At 39.8% G+C, this 16,591-nt stretch overlaps 1 protein-coding gene across 1 annotated transcript in view; it reads left to right on the forward strand.

Annotated features, from left to right (window-relative positions):
- The window catches only part of LOC139710917 (uncharacterized), a 113,391-nt gene that overhangs the window by 13,837 nt on the left and 82,963 nt on the right, over nt 1–16,591 (forward strand). The window contains exons 11-24 of the mRNA XM_071622837.1: nt 250–480; nt 1,368–1,702; nt 2,364–2,629; nt 3,304–3,417; nt 4,122–4,176; nt 4,634–4,790; nt 5,178–5,347; nt 5,905–6,439; nt 9,438–9,603; nt 11,071–11,198; nt 12,167–12,301; nt 13,395–13,492; nt 14,164–14,566; nt 15,422–15,529. Coding sequence (XP_071478938.1) covers nt 250–480; nt 1,368–1,702; nt 2,364–2,629; nt 3,304–3,417; nt 4,122–4,176; nt 4,634–4,790; nt 5,178–5,347; nt 5,905–6,439; nt 9,438–9,603; nt 11,071–11,198; nt 12,167–12,301; nt 13,395–13,492; nt 14,164–14,566; nt 15,422–15,529 — 2,901 coding nt within the window. The remainder of the gene's footprint in view (nt 1–249; nt 481–1,367; nt 1,703–2,363; nt 2,630–3,303; nt 3,418–4,121; nt 4,177–4,633; nt 4,791–5,177; nt 5,348–5,904; nt 6,440–9,437; nt 9,604–11,070; nt 11,199–12,166; nt 12,302–13,394; nt 13,493–14,163; nt 14,567–15,421; nt 15,530–16,591) is intronic.

Genomic DNA, 16,591 nt, shown 5'->3' on the forward strand with positions numbered 1-16,591 from the left:
ACCTTCTCATCTTGTAGAACTTTGCTCTACAGATCAGGGGCCCATTTCATAAAACTTGTTATCAGTGACAACTGCCACATTTCTATGACAAATTTGCTCTCAGCTAATCAGATGCAAGGATTTCAGTAGCGTGTCACATCTATGACAACTTGTCACTGCTGACAGGTTTTATGAAACGGGCCCCTTATGAAGCAAATAAATGAAGATTATCATCATATTTTTACCTCTCTTTTGTTCCATTGCCTACAGGAGCAACTGCGACACAAAGCCAAGTTCAATCTGGTGAAGTTCGGCAGCCGGGCGTCAGGGTGGAAGGACCGAGCTGTGGAGGTGAACGAGGGGAGCCTCCAGAGTGCCTGGCAGTGGGTGCGTGGACTGGGCGTGGCAGGGTCCACCAACACCCTGTCAGCACTCAAAATGGCCCTGGCTGACTCAAACACACAGGCTGTGTACCTCCTCACAGATGGAAGGCCAGATCATGTAAGTCACTTTCCTAGATTAACCCTCTGTGCCAATGGGTCCAATGTGCACTACTCTAACACGCAAACCAATGAGCAGGTAGTATCATGTGGTATGCAGAGGGTTAAAAAAGAATGTTTATATCACATGAAGAGTTCTACCTTACAGGAGTTTAATCTATGTGATATGTGGTGCATTTTGTCATATTTGACATTTCAGTGTTTGAAGCTCTTAGAGGAATATTTTGTATAAAAGATAAAGTTGCATCATACATCGTGTAGATGTCATGGAAAATTTTTCTGGTGAAGTGAAGTATTATTTAACTGTCATCCACAGCTCTAGGTGAAGGACTTCTTTGCGTACCTGCTTGGAAGTGTTTGTTTGTGAAGTGTGAATGTGAACTTAGGTGGGAAGTCATCATGCTGCCACATTTATTTTAGTGATTGTTGTATGTGTATCTGTTTTCAGTGGAACCTTTGCAATAGTACATTGTAATACAAACAAAAACAGAGAAAGTAATGTAGTATTTGATGTTGTCGGTAACAAACCCAACATTCTGCTCTCTGTGCACTTATCAGCACAAATGGCAGGATGCTTTTTTCATCTATCAACACCTATATGTCCTGTAACTTATTGTCAGTCAAGATTGTTGACTTTGCATTCATGTCATTCCCACCTACACCCCAACAGTGACCCTTACATTAGACTGTTCCATTCATGTACTAGACGTATTTAGTCTCACATACATTATATCTGGATATATGTGTAATAGATATACTGCCAGTGAAAAAGCTGGGTATTTTCCAGCTATGTTGCAAGGCACAAGAAGGATTATACTTTAGGAATGTAGAACAGTATCACTTAAGTGGGTGTGCTAATTCACTTCTAATGCTCTCTGACCCTTACAGCCCCCAAAGACCATCCTGGCACAGGTACAGCTTCAGAAGAGCATCCCAGTCCACTGCATCTCCTTCAACTGCAACGACTCTGAGGCCAACGACTTCCTGGCCCAGCTGTCCTCGGACACGGGAGGGCGCTACCACTACTACTCGGACGACCTGGAGATCCAGCCCGACGGCCCGCAGCCATTTGAGAGCGAGGACGCCCGCCTGATTCGCGAGGAGATGAAGAAGGGGCGGGATGACCTGAAGAAGTTGGCTGACCTCCGAGGGCAGTGTGCACTTCTTGATTGGAGCAACAAGAGCTCTAAGGATATGGGATGCGGCAAGGACCATGCCATATCGTGAGTCTCCCAATCACAACTTTCATTCCTATGTAGATTGCCAATGTATCAATTGTATTGCCATCATTAAAACGATAACAAATATTTCAAGTCAGTTCAGGGTTAGATTACGTGCAGTGTTTATTCTCAAAGCTTTTACTTATGAATGTCTGAAGTATTGGGAAGGTGAATATAAAAGTGAAATGCCATAGCTACCTTGCAGCACTTTGCAGCACTTTGTTGTATTCCACAAGTTTCCAAGCACAGTTAAGTATCATTATTTGGCAGCACACTGTTTGCACAAACTCCCTTTTTAATGAATGAGCTCTGCCAATTCTTGATTTCTTGCAGGAAAGTATCAATGGCTTTGAATTACATGAATTGATAGGTTGCCATGATACCTCCAGATACATGTAGATCTGGATTGGGCAACAGAATGAGGGGAAATTCATCATTGCCTGGGTATTAACTTAATCGCAGTTGATTTTCATTTGTACTGGAGAGTTATTATGTTCAGAATGACCTGTGAATCATAAGATGGAGCTATTTAGATAAATTCTACTCTCAGAGTTAGGGAAAAATCTATGGCATAGGTTTGATTCCCTGTTTAATAATGATCACAAGAGGTGAAATTTTCGCATGTGCCATCACATCATGATTTCCTTCACATTTTCTCTTCCAGTAAAAGGCCGCAGTCAGCAACAGGTGCTAGGTCAGCCTCCCAGATCTTGAGCCGCGACTCAGGGAGCCCCTTGCCGCCCAAGTCCTCTCGTCCGCAGAGCGCCAAGACCTTTGCACCCCGCAGACCCATGTCGGCTCTCAGCTTCACTTCCACCAGCTCCCATGAGTACTGCCACCCGAAGGGGCGCAGCAGAACCACCACGTACCCGCCCCGCCCCCGGTCTGCAGGGGGCAGAGAGAGCAAGGCCAAGCCCCCCAATATAGCATGTAAGTGTTCTTATGACTCTGACCTTATCTGACTGTTTATCGTAAGCATTCATTGAATGTGTGTTTGTTTGTGTGTGTGTTGTGTGTGTGGATTTGAAATTAAAAGGTGTCGGTCAGCAAGTGTTCTCAGAATGTCTCCATGGTGAACAGTTCTTGCTCCATTTGTCATGCCATCTGCCATGAAGAGTTATCTCCAAAATGGTCCCAAGAGTGAATTCTGCATTGTAACACATATTACCAGAGCTGTTTCAGTCACTGTTTGAAATCACATCTAGTAAACTCCATCCATAATGTAGCTTAGATACAATTTACTGAGTGCTTGTAGATGCTAGATTTATCTCATAAGGAAATGGTTTATGGCTTGAGTTTGTATGGCTGAATAGATTATTCAGTCTCTGTTGCTTGATAGAATATATTGATATCTATAACGGAGAGAGCCAAATCAAACCTCTTTTCAAAGAGGGTAGTAATAGCTCTTCCCTTGGAGAAGCAAACTTTCTAGCTTTCATTCTTCACTGCTGTCAAACTTCAAACTTCAGTGCTTTCTCTTCTGTGGAAAGAAAGGTTGAATGACTGAGCTGTCCATGAATAATGTATTACCAGAGAATCTACAGCATTTGTGGAAATAACCGTGTCTGATGTCCAATCTAATTGTGTCATTGTTTTTGGCTCAGATCACAACCGCACCAGCTGGCTGAGACTGCGGGGCAGCCTGGATGGCTGGGCCGTGCCAGAAACACAGGTCCTCTTGAACAAGCAGCAGGAGAGATACATCACTGCCTTACAAGGTGAGGGACAGAAAAATAATACTGCATGTGCCTTTTTGTCACAAGTTTTTTATTTCTTGCAAATTTCCTGAGTGGTGTGCTATTTGCAAATTTAGTAGCACTCATAATTATTAACCCTGATCTCAACATGAATATGATATGCGCAAGTGTTTTTCTCTGTTCATTACCATACTCCACTATGATAAATCTAACCACTTGGGATATTGTAGGGAAGTCCCGATTTGCAAAAAAATGGACTCGCTAGACATGTGGCATATATAGTATGCAGCAAAGGATTAACAGCCAAAGAAATGAACCGAAAATAGTGTCAGGAAGTCAGATTCACTCTAAGAGCACAATAATATGTTAAAAGAGAGTAATATTAGAAATGACAGTCATAAATGATATTACAGTTGGAAAATGGCAGCTATTAGTTTGCTTTCTTATGCAGAATGTGTGTTTCCATCATCTTGATAATCACCACATAAACACACATCAAGACAGGTATATAGTTAACCGATCTTTCTGTGTATTGAAAGCACAAGCATGAAACTCTATCTTAGAAACTAGCACAGTACAATGTGTACATCTACAGTGTGTAAGTTTACCCTGTTGACATTGTATGTGAAAGTCACTGTATATTTGCGTCCCAGACATGCACTGCTATTGCATAACTTATTTGTATGATTTGATTGTCATCAAACAATTGTGTTTCTTTGATACAGACATTGCAAAGCAGCAGGAAAATGCCAAGAAGAAGAAGCTAAAGAAGAAGAAAGAGTAAGTGGTTCTTTTTTACTTCTCAGTACAGTTCCCAGTACAGGTCTAAATTCAAAAGTTAATACTTTGAGAAGGTGTCTTTAAAAAAAATAGACTAGTTTCTAGTTTAGCTCATCAGTATAGCTTTTCATTTTGTGCCTTTTCTTTCTCGTCATTTGGGGACATGTTTCAGGATATAACATTTTTGTAGTCAGCTTCTATGATAGAATTGTAAAAAATGAATTGAAGGGGTTATTATGATGAAAGATGGTCAATCGGGTGATATTCCATCTTATTCATACAAATTCTACAAAGGCTGTTTATGTCTGTTGTGTTTTTATCTCGTATTTACAAGATTGTTTTATTAAATGTGGATGTACAACTGTATGTTTTATATTGTATGCAGTATGTAGACAGACATCAATTACTAGTACTGGACTCTTTCTGTGATACATCATCCTTTACTTCCTCTCCATAGCCCACTTCAAGTATCTTCCAAGCGTTGGCTAAAGAAGAACGGTCTGGTGGCCAAGAAACTGACCATCTACGATGCCCTCGGAGGAACCATGGTCAAGCAGAAGGCCAAATATGTTCCCATCCTGGACAAGTATGTCATCTCACAAGTGTTCAACGAGGTAAGGGGAGTTTCTCCGTATTTCTGCTGTTCCTGTTGTTGAAGATTGTTTTTGATGTTGTTTTTGTAGTTGTTATTGTTGATGATAGTGTTGGTGTTGGTGATGATGATGGTGGTGATGATGGTGGCAATGATGATGGTGATGATGGTGGTGATGGTGATGATGATGATGATGGTGATAAATTGATAATGATAATGGCATTGATGATGATGATGGTGATGATGGTGGTGTAAAGACACCATACTGACATCTGACTAGCTGATTGGTCAAACAGATGTGGAAATTGTAATGTTTGCAGTGAACCAAAATATGCATCACAGATGCAAACTTTCCACCATTCTTTGCTGACCAACAAATCCTTTAACTGGACTTTGCTCTGACCCTCAGGTAATGCCTCTGGCCCATGTGACTGGCCACAAACAGGAGATAAACCTGATCAATCCAGGGGCCGTCGACCTCAAGGCCTACGAAGACAAGGTGAAAGCTGCCCTCAACCTCTACCGTCGGAGGCTAGACATGATTGTCTGGCATGCTCTGTCAGATGAGGATAAGGAGCAGTGAGTTCAAAGTTCACAGATTTTGGATGTCTTTCTTGCCATCCAACTCTCAAATTTAACGTTGTACATTTTCATTGTGAAATCTTTGCTTGACCTGTAAAGGCTGCTAGTTCACCATTCTCTGTTTGAATGAAAAATGGCTGAATGCAAAAGGAATTAGTAGACTAATACATGGATGACAATAGAAGTAAGTGTTCACACAACATATGTGAATTGTCAATTTTTTTAGCAGAGACCAACCTGAAAATGTTAATTAGATAGGAGCTTACAAATGACAGCTTGTAGCATGTTTAAAGCTTCCCATGTTTATAGTGGAATGTGCTCAGTATTTGAGAAAAGATGTGAAATGAAGCAATCATAACTGTTGTAGACCTCTTTGTTGATATACAAAGTGGAATGATATGCAAACTATCCTGAGGAATCCCAAATCAATTTACTAGTATGATGATTTAGATTTAAGTACTGGTAGTCATCCTTTGTTTAGCATATTCTAAGCCATGGAAAGTGATACCTGAGTTTTGGCAACCCACTCTTTTTTCATCATTTCTTAACTTCAGTTTGGAGCCAGACTCCTTCCTGGATAATCGCCAGGAGTACATGGAGGCACTGGAGCGGCTGGGCTGGCCAGTCACCGAGAAGGACATCGTGCTGCTTGAAGAGGAGATTGAGAAGGGGGAACGCTACCTCAAGAAGAGCGAGATGCTGCGCCGCCACATCCGGGAGCAGAAGCTGGGTCACTCCACCTCCTCTCAGGGGGGCAGCTCAAAGTTCGGGGATTCCCGGAGGCCTCGCAGCGTCCGCAGCAGTTCGCGCATGGAAGCGTACGACGATGTCGATGACAAGGATAGTGATGATCATGACGATGATGATGATGATGGGGAAGATGATGAGGATGAGGAGAAGGATCTGGATGAAAAAGACACTGATGAGGATGCAGAGGATGCAGAATCTGCCCTCCACCAGTCAGACACATCTCGTAGCCATGGAAACAAGAGTGAGAGGACTGCATCAGACAAGGACTCCATTGCCTCATCGTCATCGCCCGAGGAGGAAGACGAGTACTTGTCATCAGAAAAAGACATTCAGGAAGAGGTAGACAACCGATTACAGTACATGTCCATTTAGACCAAGATAATAGTTCAGTTGTGTATGAAATTACTTCAGGGAACAGCTAATGAGAGATGGCATGCTTTATTAGCCTTTGTCAGATGATGAATAGAATATTGGTGACCACGTAGTGAAGAAGTTAAGTGACAATGACCCATAATTTTCCCGTGTACACAATGCTTTTGCCTATGTCTGCAAATCTGCTCATTCATGCTGTGTTTTGAATTCACAAAAATATTTCATTGTATGATTTTTGCATTTGGAACTGGAGAAAAAGAAAACAATTGCAGCAAATATACTTCATGCAGTGATTGTAAGCACAATGTTGCTGAATCATAGTGTTGGCACATGCAATAGCCAAGCTGAGTAAAAAAAACAACAACAACCAGTGACAGCAGAATTTCACCTTAAATGCTGACAAATAGATATCGTGATATACATTTCTTTGCATACCGTACAGTGTGAATGCAGTCAGAGCTGTGACACACATAGTAATTATGAGAACTTATGTACAAATAAACACAAGAATAATTGGCTAGCATTTCATTGAAATTTAAATCATTATGTTGAGGTGAACTTTCTGCAGTAAAATCTTGCGGTTTCACTTTATTTTGGCTGTAACAAGGTGCTTTGAGAAGAACAAATACTTCAAATGAGCAAAAGAAGAATATCCACCTGTTATTTTCATTGCTTATGAAAACTATGTCACCATAATCATGGGTGCATTTGTTCTTGACACTGCAGAAATGAATTGTGCGATAACACCATAATTTCTTCCTATGAATGTCTTTCACGTAATCCGTCATATAAACCAGTGTGCTGAAAGTATTATATTTTACAAAATCTCATGTCTGGCATATTTCCGCCAGCATTCTTATCCCACCCACAGTCTGTCCTCCAATTTTGTAGTTTCTTATGGTAAAGATGACAGTTCAATAAACAACATCGTGATAATTCTGTGATTTTGCTGAGAAATTCAATGACTGCTGCTCATATCTCTTGAAACATTCTTAGTCAAGGCATGTGCCTTGAGCACGTTAGTTATGTGGAATTGGCACATTATAAGTACCCTGTATTATTATTATTGTTATTATTATTATTATTATTATTATTATTATTATTATTATTATTATTATTATTATTATTATTATTATTATTATTATTATTATTATTATTATTATTATTATTATTATATAAGGGGGAAAAAGTTGTGGTATGTAGTGGTGGCTTAAATGTGCAATTTTTTTATTCAAAATCTTACAAGGTATGATGTGATATGGTTTTTGCATATTTTACCTGCTTTGTTTTATCAAGTGTGTGAAACAACTGTAAAGTGTGGCCAGTTTTGTTCAGCGTGTACTGTAAAAGTGGATATTTTCGCGCGACTAATTTTTCGCCCTTGGCCCGGTGAGAAGAGTTTCGCGTGTTTTTAATTCCACGGAATCAAGACAGTAAGTACAAGAACATATGGCAAGCAAAAATATTCGCGTGCTTTTATTTTCACGCTAGTTTTGGGTTGCGCGAAATGCACGAAAATTACAACACCGCGAAATTTCCACTTGTACAGTATACCATGTCAAGATCAACATAAAGTATTTTTGTACAGATGGTATAATTAAAATGTTTAGTGTTGAATAGTCTTATTACGGCACAGCTATGTACTAGGTTTTTTGATATAACATGTGTTTAAGGTCAGTAGGGGAAGTGCGTTAGTGATTCTGTTGGCTAAAGATCTGTTGTAAGAGACAGTTGCAGCAACGTACTGTACATCTGTTGGACTTTGTAGTTTAAAGAATATTATCATTAACCAACACAGCCTTGACTTCTCAAAACATGAAGATATATCATGTGAAATCATTTTCATATTTTACATATATGTATGCTTTTGATCTTGTATGCTTTTGACCTTTCATTCTTAAAGCATGATGTAGAGGCGTTAGATATTGTAAATCAGAAATTTCACATTTGCAATGACTTATCATGGTGAATCAGAGTTTTCTGCCTGGAGAAAGTCAATGTAGATGCTACAATACAAGTTGTACCTCATACCCTAGATACAATAGATAACTAATTGCATCTTTAGATGGAAATACTGGAATAGACATCTCTTGAAAAGATTATCATCACTGACATACTACATGCAGCGGACAAACCATTCGAAAACATGTTTTAGCAGAGGCGCAGGACTACATGTACAAAGTAGAAAAAAAAAAGAAACAACTTCACCACATTCCTTGCTGTAAGCATAAATGTCTTTCTAAAAAGTTATCTGTGCAGCTGCCAATATTATAAACTATTATAGTTCCCTATGTAGAAGTTGTTAGCACCAAGCGATGAATTTTATCCTACCAGAGGTGTTTTTGCAAAGCTATGACATTGTTTTGTATGGTATTGTAAGTTTATTTCATATGGAATGTTCATTTCAGTAGAAGTGACTGCCAGTTACAATATGAGTTATCATAATATTCAAGTTGATGGTTACATGTGTAGCATGAAGTATGTCTATGCAAACCTTTCTTTGTGGTAGCGTGTTGCCATGGCTTAAAGGTTCCTTGGATACCACACTGGTTTTTCACATAACAAGAATAATTTGTCGAATAATATGAACAGTTGTCTTTCATCACTGCCCAAGTAACTTCGAATGAGAAATCTCAGCATCTTTGTCTTTTGTATCAGCTGACATTTTATTTTTTCTTATTCTCTTTGCTGAATGTGATTAAATGAACGTATCAAATCAGAACCATGAATCCGTAATCAGCAGTGAGTTTAATTTTGAGTTGTGGTGAAGACAGCTTGATTCTGGGACATTTGCACATGGCTTGCTACCAGCACAGAGGGGTTTCCATGAAACAGCAACTGAGCAGCATATTTTGCTGGAACTTAAATGTACAAATGAGTTTATACAGCAAGAAGAAGAAGAAATGTATGGAGGCTGTAAGCTGATAATTAATCCTGATGGTGTCCAAATTTGTTTGTACGCCAGGCTGGTCTGATGAGGAGAAGTAGCTCACTCCAGGCATCACCAAGGGGTCATGTGCAAAAGTCCAAGAAACCAGTTGTCAAGTGGAAGGGGGTGAAGGAGATGAACCACTTCAGCCAAGGGGCGCGCATCGTCGGGCGGAGCAAAGAGGATGGCCTCTACTACCCAGGTGAGATGGGTGGAGGAAATCTGTGGTTGGCTGAGTGTGTGTGGTAATGCGATGCTACTCGGTGATATGATTAAGGGTGCGTTTATCTGAAGATTTTTAAAGGCAGAATCATGATCGTAAAGGCGTTTGAGGCATTTTCGGATGATAGAAAAACGCAACCGTGTTTTCAAACATGTTTAAACTCCAACTTGAAACACCATTCAAAGGGCGATTTTAAACACATTTGAGACCATGATCATCTTTCTGCGAGTAGAAAACGCAATGCCGTTTTGAAACGCCTTTCTCCAAGTTGCCAAGGTCATCCTCCAGTATACTGTACACGTTGTCGGTTACAAAAATGCACACGCCTCCTTTAGCATCTACTTCCAGGGTCGAATGACGCAAAGCAGCTCTGCAGTGACGGCACTTGGAATCATGATTATGATGTTATGATAAATGCAACACCCCGAGAATCACGTTTCAAACCACGTTCGTGAACACAATTGGAAATGCATGTGAAACCTGATTCTCCCTCTCAAATTAGATAAACGCAGCCTTAATGTCAGAGAGATAGAGAAGGGAGATGCTTAGTCTAAAATTGGTCTTGAACTTTTGATCTCGCCACGTTGAAGTTGACGTAGCATTGACAGCTGAAAATTGCAGAGGTAAATAGTGTGTATTGAGATCAAACATTTTAACACCAATTTCAGATGAAGTACCAACTACAGATGACACACGCTATATAACACACATTTCCTGTAGACGCACTACCCCTGTATACTTGGGACTAGTCTTCAACGAGTTAACCTATCTATGCATTCGTAAAGAAATACATTCAGTCATTTCTTGCCAATAGTTCTAAGTTTTCAATAAGAGGTAGGATCTGATGATTTGATGTTATATAATCTTTATGTATAATCATAATGTGCAAATGTGTGTGTACATCGTATGTGTGTGTGTGTGTGTGTGTGTGTGTGTGTGTGTGTGTGTGTGTGTGTGTGAGATGTTTTTCCAACAATTTGAAGATCTGCTGCACATTTTAATAAGCTTATATTTGCTTGGTCTTACCAGTCCCATTCTTCCATTCTTTCACACCATTCTTCCAATTGACATGACAAGGAATAGGAGGCAAAGAAACAAAGACACAAACAAAGACACAAACCATCACGCCCTCAGGTTTGCTTTACTGTGGAAGCTGTTACTTTTGCATACAGATATTTTTGCTAGTCTCACCCCACCATTTTATGCAATCAAGATCAGGTGGCGGTATTTTCATGTGTTGTTAAATTTGTGACCCAACAGTGATTTGCAGAATTTATTAATTTTATACAAAATTAAACCTTCAAGGTGACAGCATTTATATTATTGATTTCATAGCTTGTTGTAGCTCTAAGGACGACTGTTAGTAGTCACACAGTGGATAACCAAGGAACACCATTTTATGAATTCATATTATAATCCATGATTTGTGGCTGTCGTGTGATCCAGGTGTGGTGGTGAGAGTGCCCAGCGTGAAGCACATCGACGTCTTCTTTCCCGTTGTGGGCGACAAGGTCAGAATACCCTCTTGTTCGGCAATCCAGCTGAAGGGTGCCCAGGCCCAGCCCCGGCTCACGGTAGGTACCAGGATGCAACCAGACAGTTTGCCCTTTCTAATGAGCCAGCTAGCATCTGGCACGAGGATTATAAAAGGGTTGTCAAAGGTTTAGTATATGAAGTGAGAATTCACTAAGTAGTGTATTTCTGCCTCCCTTGACCCAGGTAGCATCTGGCATGAGGATTGGTGAAGGTTAACAGTAAGTAGTGCATTTCTGCCCCCTTCTGGCATTTGTCAAACATCAGTTTGCATTTTATATCTCTTGCACATCAAAGTGTTTGGCTTACCTATCAAAACTAATAGTTTTTCCAAACAGGCAGGTTATTTTGATTTTTTTTTTTTTTTTTTGAGGGGGCAGACAGTTGGGCAGGCTTTATATTTGGTTCTCTTCTGTGCTGATTTCCCACATGTTCTGTGATCAAAGGTAAAAAAGAATTATGCATCTTATTTTTCCGCTAAGTGGCTGCACAGTATGTACTCATTTTGGCCATGTAAATGTTGTCGCTCAAACATCAAAATGTTTCATTTTTTGTGTACTGCTGCTATTATTTCGTTCCACACAAAAAAAAAAATTCTTGATCAAGTAATTACAGCTAGAGCAATTCCTTCTTTTCTTCTGATTATATCAACAACAACAACAGCAAATGGTGCAACAAAACAGTAGGGGTCTTTCATTGAAAACTCAACAACACTGCATCATTTCAGGGTGAAAATATTAATTCATATGCGTCACTGTGTTTTTCCATTTACCGAGAAGATTAACTACTGTAACAGTAATTTCATTTGCAAGCCGACAGTATTTTTATTTTTTCCACAGTATTATATGCACAACTATCAATTCCAAAGATTAGCATAAAAAATATGCAGAATAACGTGACATATGATGGGACGTAGCACTTAGCAACTGCCAACTGACCAAGCCTACCTCTTGCCCCGATGCATCAAACACTGTCTCACTCTCTCCTTTCCGTTCGATCTCCTTGGTAGACTGGAGACTGCGTCCTGGCGAGACTGGACTCGGAGGAGGACGAGGTGTGGGTACCGGGTATCATCATGGTGGGACCAGCCGATGAGACCAGACAGACCAAATTTTACACCATCGTCACCTACGATGCAGACAAGGTGAGCCACACCCAAGTCCTGTGCCTCAAACTCTCTTCTCTCTTTTTATTTTTACCTCTGCCAAGGGAGGAGGTTATGTTTTCATTACCATTTGTTTGTTTGTCCGCGTGCAAAATAACTCAAAACGTTGCCAACGGATTTAGATGAAACTTGCAGGAAAGGTTGAAAATGATACAAGGAACAGATGATAAAATTTTGGTAGTGATCCAGAAATTTTTATGGATTTTATAAAGGATATTTGCTAGTTTGGCAGGTAGGGTCAATGAACTTGGGAGTTCAAGTTGCGCAATTTTTTAGGTTTTCATACGTGCTCTAAAGTGCTTGCTCTAGTTTCTGCTTAACCGAGGCGCGCCGCACAGCTGGAAGTTGATGATGTAACAAAAGGCTTCTATATTGGGAAATCAGGCACTTTTCAGCATGCATATGCCATGGGTAGAAATCACTGATCTCTATTGAAGAACAAGATCAGTGGTGGAAATGAGCTGCTTGGGGGAGGTCTGGGCTCTCAGTGCTTCTCTAGTTTACTTTTTATTAAGGTCTCAAAGACAGTTAAGAATCACTATTTGTGACTTTGCTATCCCCCACCCCCTGCATGGCACATGGGGGATTTTCTGTGTGGGATGAACCAAAGTACGCAGGATGCATAACTTGGTGAAGTGGTCCAGCCCAAGTGCATACAACTGGACCCCATGGAAGACCAGCTAGTGCAGCATAGTATGGGCCATCCAGCCATTTTCTCAGATGGAAAAATTAAACAAATAAACTCATCTCTTTAAAGCTGATGTACTAGGAGGGAGTATTCTTCTTGCTGGGGTTGTTTCAAGTAATAGATGTCATCTGGTGCATTCAAATTTACTTGGTTGTTCCACTGTTATACACGTAATATAAATGCCCCCCCCCCCAAAAAAAAAAAAGCAAACAAACAAACAAATGAACAAAACTAACAACTATAAACAAACATAGACAAAATGAGCAATAGAACAAAAAAAATAATGATAATGACGTAGCTGTGAGTGTGTGTAGTTAGATAATGATATTACCAAAATATCTTTTGTTCATGCTTTGTTATTTTTTTCTTCTTTACCTGCAACAGATCAGTGTACTGCGCAATGCTCTGCTGAAGATATCGCAACAGGAATACAACTCCATGGTCCGATTCATCATGACAGTAAGGGGACCAAAAATGACACGGTAAGTTGACGATTCTCTTCGTGGTCAACACAAGTTCTATGAGACCAGTTCAGATTAAATTTCAAAATACTTCCACAGATTATCTACCAAATGAATGTCGCATATATGTCATTGTCATTTAGTTTAGTGATTGACTACAGTTAAGGGAGAATTGCTTGAAAGATCTCATGACACAGAAAAGATTTCTTTATGTTTACAGTATCTAAATAGTTTGAAGAATGCTTGTGTTGATGGAGATGATCTCACATGCTGAAAATTTTCATTAATAATGACATTAACATGGTAAGTTTGTTTTTCAGTACGTTGTCAAATACGATATGTGCAAGATGCTTCATTTGTTCAGTGAAATAGTAAATCTCAAGAAAATGTCAATTATAGTTTGATATTGAGTGTACATGATATTACCATTCCAAAATAACTGTGAGTGGGATAGTGCTATGCAATATAGTAATGCAATGCAATTTACCAGTGCCCAAGCAACATTTTTCCAACACACAGTGATAGAAGTAACCATAGCAACAGCTAGGCAACATCAAATTCGTGCTCCCTGTCTATGCATTCTGTAACTTCGCATGTCATGTAGAAATGCATTTTGGAAAATATTTCATTAACTTCTGTACGCATTCAGATTTCTGGTGTTGAATAACTTTCTTCAATCATGTTCTCTGCAGGGACGAACGAGCCAGCATCGTCACCGTGGACAAGATCAGAAGACTTGCGGAGAAGGCTTCTGTGGCTTCCCCAAAGGAGAAGAGACGGAGGAGGAGGCAAGAAAGAGATCCCGAGGACATCCCCGCTGACACCAACAAAGACAACGATGCAAGCAGTGATAACGATAACCACGACGGGGAGGAAGATGAGGTGGAAGACGGAGGAGAGAGGAAGGATGAAGACAGAGATAGCAATAGAGCCAAAGATACCAGTGATGACGGGGATTCCGATGAAAAAGACGGTGGGGGCGACGGTTCGGAGTCAGACGGCGAACGCTCTCGTTCAGCGCGCAGCGATCGATCCTCGGACCACCGCTCCCATTCCGACAACAACCGCTCAGATGAGGAGGGCAGTGATGAAGAGGTTAGAATAGTCGTTTTATGTTCCCACGTATTGCATTAGAATTACAGAGAGGATGACAACATTTGTGTTAATAACTGTGATAACAGAATAGCATAATAATGGAAAAGATGTTAATATCAATTATATTACATGACTATTTAGGGGCGGATCCAGGAATTCCGTAAAGAGGGGGCGCCTTTACGAAATTAAAGGGGGGGGGGGGGTTATGCACCCCCCTCCATGTTGTTTTCTTTTTATTTCTTTTGCTTTAACAAAAATTAAAGAGGGGGACGCATGCCCCGTGAGGTCCTGCCTGGATTTGCCACTGCTATATTGTACTACTCCTTCTGATATTATTGCTAATATTACTACTACGACCACCAATTCTACTATGCTACTACTTCTGCAACCACCAGTCCAACTACTAACCATGTTTGTTTTATCACAATTTATGGATGATACCAAAATATGTAATTGGTATTGAACAAAATTTTTCAATTCAATGTTATAGGTGATCAGTTGCAAGGTGTTGCAGTACATATATGGGTAATACAGAAATCAAAACATGAAATTTGCTATAAACAAAAAAAAAGATGCATGCACATTAAATGTAGGACACAAAACAGTAACCCCCAATATTGAAATATATTATGCAAAATATCAGGATTTCTACATACATGTACATACATTTGTGTTTGGGTGTGTCTGAGGAACACAAGCTGTGTTTCCCTTAAATTGTCATGACGCTTCAGGTCTACATGTTTGTTAGTGCTGGTTGCATATCCGTTGCCATTTCAGAGTAGGTAAGAATGTATTTTGGCATACAATGTGTGTTTTTCCTGTGTTACCTTTGACTCCTCCCTGATTGATATGCAGAATGCCAAAGACACTCCTGAAGCGATATCATCAGAGATCAAGGAGAGGCTCATTGATCTTCAGAGGCAGCTGACTGTACAGCATGAGGAACATCAAGAGGCCCAGAAGGTATGTGGTGTGTGTGAGTGTGTGACGGAGGGGGGGATGGGGGGAGGATGTTGCTTGGTTACAAGATGGATGCCTCCAGCGGTTCAGCAGTGCATTGCTCATACATTTGAATCCTTGGCATGCTTCTTTTGCCATTCTGCAGATGATGTGCTTATGGTTGTCAAGTACGTAATAGGAATGACAATTTTAGGCTCATAATCCATATTTCATTACAAGGGCCTTCATGTTAGACAGATAGATAGACACTGGCCTTATTACACCTCGTCGGGTTTGCCTCACATATATACATTGCCCTAGTGTAGGTGGAAATCTACTAACTACTGATGAACCATCCCAACAGGTTGTGGCTCAGTGCATCTTCACATATGAAAGCTAATTTTGAATGAAAAGAAAAAAGAAAGTGATAAAGAGTCAGGGAAAAACTATGAAAGTTATATTTTTGCATTTAGTTAATGAACTATAAAGATTATGAACTATGTACGAAGTCAGCATCATGTTATATTACCCCCATATGCATATATGCAAGCTTAATCAATCAGCAGTTGAACTCATTTAGTATTTCCCAAGGAAAGTATATGAAAGAAAATGCATGTGTCTTTGCTTAAGGTCTTCCAGCTTATGTCTGGTTGAGCCCCCCTCCCCCAAAAAAGACCCAAAAAATATTATGTCAACTACAGCCTGAATGTTAACAAGAATAACATATATGGCTACCTAATGGTTCTTCCCATGTATCTATTCATCATCTTTCTATCTGCCTATCTATCTATCTATGTGTGTATCTATCTATCTATCCCTCCATCATTTATCTATTAAGCTATCTATTTTCTATTTATCTATCTATCTTTGTATCTATCAATATATATAGATAAATGTTGCTATATATATATTTCATGTACTTTCTTTATCATCAAATCATCCGTATGCATACATATGTACCTACCTTTATAAACTTCTTGCTAGACCAAATGAGAACATAGTATGCGGCCTTTTCGCAAATGCAAAACTGTAATGTATTACACAAGGAACATAAAATGTGCACTACTGCGGTGCACTCACATTATA

The sequence above is a fragment of the Diadema antillarum genome, unplaced genomic scaffold, assembly GCF_040938485.1.
Source record: "Diadema antillarum isolate AM-2024a unplaced genomic scaffold, OU_Dant_1.0 seq00001587_RagTag, whole genome shotgun sequence".
Classification (NCBI taxonomy): Eukaryota; Metazoa; Echinodermata; class Echinoidea; order Diadematoida; family Diadematidae; genus Diadema; species Diadema antillarum.